General features: G+C 40.5%; 2 protein-coding genes across 2 annotated transcripts; one reads left to right on the plus strand and one right to left on the minus strand.

Moving 5' to 3' along the window:
* Positions 1-1,360: 1,360 nt before the first annotated feature.
* plekhb1 (pleckstrin homology domain containing B1) lies at positions 1,361-4,949 on the plus strand. The gene is made up of 6 exons (XM_073478777.1): positions 1,361-1,397; positions 3,171-3,323; positions 4,108-4,210; positions 4,302-4,341; positions 4,443-4,533; positions 4,816-4,949. Exons 1-6 carry the CDS (start codon positions 1,361-1,363, stop codon positions 4,947-4,949), a joined length of 558 nt encoding a protein of 185 aa, XP_073334878.1.
* An 807-nt stretch (positions 4,950-5,756) lies between these two features.
* LOC141007385 (lathosterol oxidase-like) lies at positions 5,757-9,772 on the minus strand. The gene is made up of 5 exons (XM_073479740.1): positions 9,725-9,772; positions 8,752-8,969; positions 8,427-8,559; positions 8,231-8,331; positions 5,757-7,578 (listed from the first exon to the last, which is right to left on the minus strand). Exons 2-5 carry the CDS (start codon positions 8,959-8,961, stop codon positions 7,114-7,116), a joined length of 909 nt encoding a protein of 302 aa, XP_073335841.1. The 5' UTR covers positions 8,962-8,969; positions 9,725-9,772; the 3' UTR covers positions 5,757-7,113.
* Between the last annotated feature and the right edge of the window lie 795 nt (positions 9,773-10,567).

Here is a 10,567-nt window from a genome sequence, read left to right on the forward strand (position 1 = left end):
CCACCCAAATGCAGTAGTGGAAGAAGTACCAGTACAACAATCTTAAAATATTCCAGTGTCAATGACAGTGACAGAGAGGAACTCAGTGAGAGGAGGAAGGTCAGCAGCCGAGTGTCTGAAGGTCAGAGGTCACAGAAGAAACCCTAACAGAGTATCACTCACAGCTGTGGGGGTTACCTCCACAACACTTTCATACCTTCAAGAAGCAGCAAACAGTGTTTCTTTGAGCTGAATGCTAATAATAAATATTCTAATGTGCTCACAATAAATGTTAGCATGCTGATGTTAGGTATAATGTTGACCATGTTCGACATCTTACTGCAGCATGTTAGCCACTCGCAGTCTCACAATAAACACTAAATACAACTGAGGCTGATGGAAGTATCATTAGTTTTTTGTTTAGTCATATACCAAGTATTGGACAAATGTGCATCTTACTAAATCCTACAAAACACCCCTCCTCTGCCTCTACACCCCTTTGTTTCCTCTTTGTTTCATTTTATTCACTTAAAATATGATTTATCCAACTTTATTTCTTTACTGATGTCGTGTCATTTTAACCAGGATCCTAACACTATAATAATCCCCCCACTCTAAATGAGTTTAACTTGTTATTACAGGGGGAAATGGTCACTTTCTTCAAACTGGCCAACAAACTGGCTGGTTTTAACCAGTTTTAGAGAAAAGTCTGTCACAGAAGCTGGAAGAGGGAGGGAGTTTAAACATGTCATAGTTCATGTGTGGTCACCTGAGATCACCTATTTAAGCGGTGACCACAAATACTGTATACAAAAACACTGTCATTAAGAATTTACTGTAAATATAAATGAGTCAGCTGACACAGAGGAGACTCGTGTTTTCTCGAAGCTACAAGAGGAAATGATGTCACTAGACATCCTGGGAAGACTCTCATAACTGACCTGAGTTACAATTAGGCTAATCCTCCTGTTGTTATTTCAGTGCTGGGATTAATTTTTTAAAGGCACGATATATATGTGCACATACGAGAGTGGAACAGGGCTTATATGAGTTCAGTCTATGACACTGTGACATGATGATTCAAGAATATAAATAAGGTGATGACACACAGTGTTAGGAGGAGAAATGAGTCCCCAAAGAGCGAAGAAGATGAGAGGGGATGAGAAGGCGTGGCCTAACGGTCCTAATCCAGAATGATCCTGTGAGTCAGAGCCAGATTAATCTACCGGTACCTCACTGTCTGTGGGACAGAAGGGACAAAAACACAGTCCTAAACCAGCTGCTGGATCTTTTAATATTATAATCACCAAAACTTTTGCATTTCTCCTGTTGCTTTGACTGGATTATCATCGTTATAGCAACTGTGACAACAGCTAAACACATGGCGCTGCTGAGGTCGGGCTGGCTGTGGAGACAGAGTGAGTACACACAGGATTTTTACTTTATACATTTTAAATGACAGCCTATGAAGAGGTTACAGGTCATATTTGGTCATGTTTATGTAGACAAATAATTTTAAAAAAACAATACCTCTACAGAGCTCGTACAAATCAACAGAATAAAAGTATCTCTTCTCCTTAAAAACATTATTATGATTGTGAATCAGTAATTTTGAAATGTTTGTCAGGTCCAGAATGATTGTTTTGTTTATCTCTGAGTGACAATTCTGACAGTTGGTTCCAGCTTCTAACAAGGTTTGTGAGCCAGTAGTATAACACCGCTGGTATCACATGGTATCTATATTTTGTCAGCATCAACAGCCATTTTTTACACTTTCTCCACAAACTGGCAACTACCAAGACTGAGTTTTACAGGATGCGCCCAGCAAACTGTACTGCCCCTTGGTACTGGTGCTGGTTTCTTGATAGGACCATGGGTACTGACCTAATGTTAGCAACATTAACGATTGCTAGGTAACGTTAGCAACATTGTAGCTTTGGCTGTTATTTTAAGGAGATCACATTCAAGACATGATTTATGTAAACTAGTCCTGGCAAGAACTCTAATAATCAATTACTGTTTTAAATACATTTTATCCAAATACAATGCCAAAAATGTGAAGGTTCCAGTTTCTTGGGTCTTTTTTTGAACAGTAAATCATTGTTTCAGAAAAAATAACAATTTGAGGATGACCCCCTGGCTCTGGGAACGTATCCAGAGTATTTTTTTTCTTTCTTTTAAGCTTATTTATAAAGTTAATGTTAGAGAGACGACTTTCTTGATCAAACAAATCGCGAGAGTTACGATTCATGGTTGGCGCCTTCACAAATAAATAGGCCACCGTGGTGCCCCGTTTGTTGATATCTTATCTGAACTGATACGAAGCCTGAGCAGCTGCTGTGACCAAAACAGTGAATCTTATAAAACACAGATGTGTTTGACACTGAAGTGAACCTGGATGAATGATAATGTTTTCTGTTTTTAATACATACTCCTTTCACACTTTAAAACACAGCTAAGTGGAGATAATAGACGGACATGTTGGCAGGAATCAAATATTTGGTCTTTGAGTTATAAAAAAAAAATATGTCCGACCACTGAAATAGCTACATCTTATTATGCATATGTGTGTTTTAGACCAACCAACACTGGATTTATGAGGCGCATGTTGATATTTGATTTGAAAAGCACTCTGATAATGATACATCAAGCGATATTTATTCATTTAATTAAATGAATAACAAACATTTTGATTAAAGGGTCATTGAAATTATATGCTATTATATACTGGTACTGATATGCTGTATGAACATGTGAGAAGCTGCTACTGGCAGATTTATTGGTCATGCTCAAATATGTACTACTGTTTTATAGGATTTTTCACCTTTAGTTCACAGTTCAGTATTTAATCAGAGGTGTTTTTGTTCTAACAGGTACACTGAACAATTTCTAGAAAGTGAACCTGTTATGAAACTTCAACCTTTGTCACTTATAATCCCATTAATTGTCCCTGACCATGTCTTTAATTGGCTTACCCGTGTCAGTCAATGGGGATGTATCTGCAGGAAAATAGACTACGTACAAACAACATTTGAACTCATGTCTGACTTCTTATATCCAGGTTATTGATCATAGATCTGACTCCACAATTGCTTTATCAACCCTAAATTTGAGGACAGTGAACGGCCATTTTGAGGTTTACTTCGCTGACAGACACTAATGTAACACTGTTACATGCGTCTCTTCTCCAGCTTCTGTCCTAAAGCGCTGGAAGTTAAACTGGTGTGACCTCTGGATAGACGGGAGTCTTTGCTTCTACAAGACTGACAGCAGACGAGAGCTGGAGCACCGCGTCAGCCTCAAGACAGCATGTGTGGATGTCAGATCTGGGCTGGAATGTGGAGGTAAAGCACGGCTGGTCCATGTGTGTCACAAGTTTTTACACATGTAAAACAAAAACTTTGACTCACTGTTTCACTACAATATCATGATGGAACGCCACCAAAAGTTGATATTCGGTTATACTTAATTACAACCCAACCCTAATTTGCTAAATACCAGAAAGTATGCAACAGCTCATCACAGAAATGAGCCTCAGCAGAAACTGGACTTCTGGAGCTGGAAAGTGTTGCAGTGCTGCCATTTGGAAAACGTACATCAATTTGGAGTAAGCCAACACTTAAACCGACAATGTGCCTCGTCAGCTGGTGAAGACTTAGAGGCAGATAGTACATTCAGTCACCATGTGGGCGTCACTCGAACTCTGTCCCAGTCCCATACTCCCTTTAATTACCAATAATTCAAAGCAGGATTTGAGTAGGATGTGTGATCACACTCAAGCTGTAAATGGTTGTTAATAAATCGACTAGTCGATCGACAGAAAATTAATCGCCAACTACTTTGGTTATCAAATAATGGCAAACATTTGCTGGCTCTACCCTTTTAAATGGAAGGATTTACTGCTGTTCTTTGTCATTTATGACAGTAAATGAAGAATATTTTTATTTATTTTCAATATTTTTGAGATGCACACAATGCACTCTGAGAACAGAGCTCCAGATGTACTTAACTGAAAAGACCTTGCACGTGGTCAAAACTACAGCAACATAATGTACTATACAGAGACTTCCATCCGTCTGTGAGGTTTTGACTGACAGACGACTTCTTGAACTTGTTTGTGGGCTGCAGATTTGTCTCCACCAGAGAATAATCCGAGGGAGAATCGCATCGTGGTTCAGCTCAGAGACGGCTCATCAGTCAACCTGTGCGCCAACAGTGAGGATGAATCCATGTAAGTACTCTGACTTCACTCCTGTCTCGTCCGCTCTGCCTCCCTTTACAACCATCCATCAGGGCTTCACTCCTGTTCATGTCTTTCTCAGAGCGTGGAAGCTGACTCTGCTAGAGACCAGGAGGAACCCGGTGAGTGATCCATGTTCTCTGTCAGAGCTGAAACATCATCTTTTCACTCTCGCTGCTGTTTTGACCTCAGTGCTTAAAAAAGCAGTGTTTTCTCTCTGTAGATGTTCACATACGACCCGTACGATGACTCCTACCAGGCAATCCCCATCAACAGATACCATACAGTCTACATCACACCTGGAGCAGGACCAGGTATGTCAACACAAATGCAAAACTATAAGGAAGTCAACAGGGAATCTTTGACGTAGCAAAAATGTACTTGTACTGGAGTTTTACTGGAGTTTTACATTGTGGTATTTAGTGATGAAGCGTATATCGCTGCCACCATGACAACATAAATGTTTGCTTAGTTTTTTTGCTTTCAGGAAAATGTTTTTTTTTAAGTACAGTATAAGTACACAATACACTGGCACAAGATAGCCAACAAGTTGACCATAAATATTAAATGCGTCCTCCCTCTGTCTTTTCTCTAAGGAACCCACCAGGTGGTCGTTCAGAGGGATCCGTTTGATGGAGTGATGGAGAATATCGCACTGGGATTACTGGCGGGCATGGCAGCAGGCACAGCCATGAGATCCTTCCTCTGGATGCCCATCTTCTTCTGCTGAGACGATCTCCGCTAATGACTTGAAAACAGACTGCACACAGCCTGTCTGACCACATGGATCATCTGTAGAGAAGCTTTGTTCCTTCCAGAAATCCTCATCGTTTGTATCATCTCTTTTCAAATCACGTCTGCTGTAACAAAGAGCTGCTCTTCTGGTTGTTCAGTTTTTGTCGTGTGTGCACTTTTGCGTAAAAGACTTAAGGAGCCGAAATGGATGCTGTGTAATGATGTGTTCTTCCTGCTTGCATGTACGACACACTGAATGTACTCATGGGCCTTTGCAAATGTAAAGAAATCAATTTTGTATCTGAATGTTCGTTTATCTGCTGCCTGAATTTCACACTTTGTATGCTAACAGTAATACATGTGCAGTTTGTAAGGTGTGTAGCCTGTACTAAGAAATAAATTAATGTATTACGAAACAAAACATAAAAATCCATATTTTTAAACAATTTTATCCTAGTTTGATAAAACAAACCCAGCTCATGGTTGACTAACCAGCGTCTTTCTGGACTTTCAACTATATCACGAGGTTCTCATCAGTTGACAGAGCTTGCCATGGAGATGGATCTCTTGACACACCAGCTCTGTAACTAAAACTAAAGGTCTGTAGTATTCACTTCCCAGTCTTCATTCACTGATGAAGACTGTGTGATATGGTTGAAAACTCTTTCCTTGAGTTGGGATTGTTGGTGAATGATGGAGGACCATGACATTGGGTTTGAAAGTCCAGAAAAAGCTAGTAAGCGGACCTTTAGTTGGGATTTTATTTTTTGTTTAAAAGGTTGTGAGTAAATTTCACACTCAGTGCATTGTTGTTGTTTTTTATTCAAACAAACAGGTTTTTCCAAGTAGAAACATTTCATTCTTGTCCTTATTATCTATATCAGTGTGCAATGTGCATGAGTAGTGCTGAAAGAACTTGAAACCAAAGAACCAACAAACTTCACTAATTTCTTGCTAGATTTGTTGCCTTGTCTTCCCAGGTTAGTGTCATTAGGGGATGATGATTATATGTAAGCCACCCTACTCCATTGTTATCTCAGAAATGTGTTTTAAAGGTAACAACTACTGCATGTAAAACTCTGTACTCTTACTGCTCTTTGTCTTTTCTGCTCTTGCTACAGTGAATTTTCCTGGTGAAACGGCCTCGTAAATGCTTAACTGTACCAGAAGGCACAACCTTTCTGCAGGAGGGGATACAGCTGCTTATTACCTTAAAGGAAAATTACAGTAAATTTCAACCTGGGCCTTAGACTGCAGATTGCCCTGAACTTCACAGTTAGCTACTCACAGGGGGCTAATACCTGTGTTCACAGCCAGTCAGACTCAGGGAGTTTGACATTATTTATGTAAAACTGAAATTTGTCAGGAAAGCTTTAAGAGGCTTGTGCTGCATGTCTCAATATGATCTGTATAGATACATTACTGTAACCAAGTCGGCAAATGTAGACTTATGCCAAGTTCACACTACAGGTTTGTGACCCCAGTTTTCCACTGAGAGATCGCAGACAAAAGCCCCAGATCACACTCCTGGAGCGGCAACCGCTATCTGTTCAAAGACGCGATTTAAGAGCCTCGACGACGCCCAAAAGATACCAAGCAGGCTAAATATCTGGAGCTGTACGCATTTATTACAAAAATATCTATTTACCTCCAAATCTCTCATCCACATTCTTTTACCTCCTTGTTCTTTTTGCTGCTGCGAATCAGCGCACAAACAACTCGGACCGCTCGTTTTTGGTGTCACTTTCCGGATGTGTTTTTGTTACAAACACAAGCAGACTTGTCAGTGATCCCTTCTGGTGAAACGTCTTGTAATATGTGACCCCATGTTCGCTCGTCTGTCATGTGGTGTGCAAACCAGAATGATCAAGACAAAAAGTTCTGTAGTGTGAAGATTAGCAGTTGCTGGTTTGCCACATTTTTCAGATGCAGTCTGAATTTGCAACAATGAACTACTTGTTAAAATTAAGATTTAGTCTAAATCGACACCAGTCCATGCCTTTATGGAAATCAATCCCACTCCAAACAGGCAACTGGCAATATTTGGCAAATAAAGTACAGGAACTTAAATTATGCTCTGATGTGTTTTCTGAATGTAGCAAATTGTCTTTACAAAAATAGTTCTAACTTTAAGTAATCAATCATAATTTCCTCTTCTGTTACTCCTCCTTACACATGACTTCTCTCTGAGCGTGTCCATTAACCTGCCCGTTAGCCTTCACTGTGTCACCTCCGAGCTTTCCCTCCGCTTGAAGCTTCTTGATCTGATCCATGGGACCCTTGCCCATCAGAGCCGACGGGTGTCTGTAGGAGCCTCCCAGGCGGTCCCACAGAGTGAAGTACTGGCCGTAATTGTAGTCGAAGAACAGGTGGTGGTCGGTGTGGTGAGCCGAGCCGTTGATGACGCTCGTCAGACTGTCGGGGACTCGATAGTCACCGTCGTGGATAGAGATGGTCCAGATGTTGACGAAGATGTAGAGTGCCAGGTAGAGCACCTTGTGAAGGGGGAAGAGGAAGGGGTAGATGTGGTACGGGAGTCCCTGCATGAAGCCGTCGACCGGGTGGAAGGCGTGGCTGGCAAAGGGAGTGGTGATCTTCCACAGGTGGTGGGGTTTGTGAAACAGCTGTTGGTGACAAGGACAACACAGAGGTCAGACAAGAGAGACAGTGCTTTCTCTAAAAATATCACCTTTGCATAATTTCGATTTATTTATGGTAATTATACAAAAGTATCAAGTGGTGATTATGTTACGGACACTACAGAGAAGTGTATGAATATTGAAGACAGGAAAGATGCTGTAAATGAGGGTAAACAGTACTTCTCTGTTGTTTAACTTTGATTTCCTTTTTTAAGGACTAAGTGACTGAATACTAATTGCTAACTAATTAGCCTCATGTTTTGTTTCTGGATTACTGGGGTAAGTTCCAACATAGCATAATTTGAACGTAGTTTCTGACTTAGAATGTAGTTTACGCACTTCTAACCAGCTGACATAGTTGTTGTCAAGTCCTCCACAACATAGCGGTTGGTATGGTTAATTGTTTTTGAAAGGCAGGATAACTTATGTGAATTACTTGGAGAAGCAAATGATAATATTTTGCTTTTCTTGGTCTACAGTCAGACATGGCCAAATTCCTTTGAAGAGGGGAAACACATGTGCTAGATACAATCATATTGGCAGGCAGTCAACATTGCGGCATCATAATGAATATTAAAAAGTGGTTTAGACCCATATCTACGTTTCAGTAATTGTACTTTGGCACAGCTGTGCTCACCTTGTAAATGAGCTTATGATGTAAGAAGCGATGAATCCAGTAGATACACATGTCAGTGAAAAACAGGAAGGAGATCATACTCAGGAAGAGCCCAGGCCAACCTGAAAGCACATGGACCACATCACCACCAAGAACGTCATGGAAGCAACAAGATTACAGAACAACTGAAAGCTAGTGAGGATGTCCTTCAACTGACCGAGTGGGGAGTCATCAACGCTGTCATATAGTTTGCTGTATCCTCTGACTTCAGCGAAAAACAAGGCCACTGTGGGAATGCTGATCACAGGAAGAGAGGTCATCGCATATTTGATCTCTCTTTGAACCTGATTCTGAAAAGGAGAAAACAAAAGTTTACATCTAAAGAGTTTTATAAAGAGGTTGTATTCATTGCATAACTAGATTGCATTTCTGCAGGCATTCCAATACATTTCTCCATCGCTTGTAGTTTCAAAGTTCAATCAATTACTTCAGGTTTGGCAGTACCACCACACCGATCATAAAATGAGATACAAGCTTTATACCTCTAAGAAGTGTGGGTGTTTCTTTAGATTGTGGTCGAAGATGAGATAATAACTGATGGCTCCCAGGCCCAGATACAGGACCGCAGCCCCGAGGTTCGTCAGCACCAGCAGGCTGATAATCTGCCGCAGGGCCCCATCCTCAGGCCACGAAGCCGGGTACACATACGGGGTGAGGACGTAGTAGTCCGCAACGTTCAGCACAAGATCCATGGTTGAATCTGTGAAGGGTGAAACAGACACAGAGAGAAACTAATGAGAACATCACATAAGAACACATTCGGAAATCATGCACTCCATTACCTAGAAGCCCGTATGAGTTCTTTGAGGCATGTTTAACATCTTACATAACCCAACCTCTTTTTTTTTACATTTATAAACTGTAACAATCAATAAATGCCCTAAAATCAGTGTTTACTGAGTATTTCTATTAATGTTCAGCAGCTATTAGTATGTAACGTTATAGTATGATGTATAAATACAAAAAGTATTCACATAGTACTCCAAACACTGCACCCTCTTTTAAGTGAAATAACTATTTTCACATAACAGTAGTTTTTACACCTTCCTTCATAAAAGGAAGCCATTACACTACATGATCATGATTATAACGTTTTTGTATAGTTAATGAGCTGAATAATGGACCTCTGAACCGTGAAAGGTGACCAAATCCTGACTTTACACTTCCATCACAACAATGACTCATTTCCAAAGTGAGCTAAATTAACCCTGAGGAGATGCACACCAGTGAATATAGCATGTTATGCTAACCGTATGCCTACTTTATAACGACAAAAGCCACATTTATGTAACTTCCAAACCGACTGTTAACGTTACGTGTGACAAAAGGTAAATATTTTTGTTCCATTACCAAACACTAAAGGCTGCAATACATTGTAATGTCAGCGCATATGTGAGCTGCACTGTCATGTTTTTAATATAAAGTAATTTATATAAAATCTTAATGAAAATGTACCTGGTGCACTGTAGGTTGCTCCGGTTCCGGTACAGCGGTGGACAGAAGCGTACTAAGCTAAAGGCGGGCCAGCAACCAATCAGTGCTCACTTGTCCATTGCGTCACAAAAAGGGCAACCAATGAGCGCGCAGTTTCTCGTCACGGCAGGTTTGTTTTTAATTCTGATTGGTCAATTGTCGGATCTGATCATGGTGTTACAGAACAGTGACTGTGGTGGCACAGACTGAGCCCATGGGTACACAGATATCGATAAATAGACAGATGGCTGATAAATACTTTATAAATGCCAGGGGGGGAAAAAATCACATGATACAAGACAATAGCACAAAAATAAGTAGTGGTGTAATCAAAAAGGAAAAGATAATAAAAAGTAAAGTTTTTAAATTGTGCAGGCATACATGTGCAAAATAGATCCAATGGTTCAATACAAGTTCATTTTGTAAAACACTATAGAGAATGTAATGTTCATGTCTGAGTCCAGTTGGACCTCAGCAGCCTCCCTCCCACTCCACAGATCAACAGAACCCCTCAACCAGATGTCGTGGAGGGGTTGGTGGGTGTTATTGTTCAGCTCCCGGCCCACTCCCACCTGTCATCCAGGTGCACTGCAGGGTATTAGTAGGAGTGAAAGCCCTCCACATCCTCCCACAGCAAAAACATCAGTACATTCTTTTATTTGAGAGGGAAACAGTATCCGTGGCGTTCTACAAACCTTGCTAATGCTCCATAATTCAACCCATAACACCAAACTTCCTTTACAAGAGTATGCATTTTAAATCGTCTGCTTTTTTACCCAAACATTTACTTCTCGAGAAAAAAAAAATCATAAGTCACATCAAACT

This window comes from Pagrus major, chromosome 13, assembly GCF_040436345.1.
Source record: "Pagrus major chromosome 13, Pma_NU_1.0".
Classification (NCBI taxonomy): domain Eukaryota; kingdom Metazoa; phylum Chordata; class Actinopteri; order Spariformes; family Sparidae; genus Pagrus; species Pagrus major.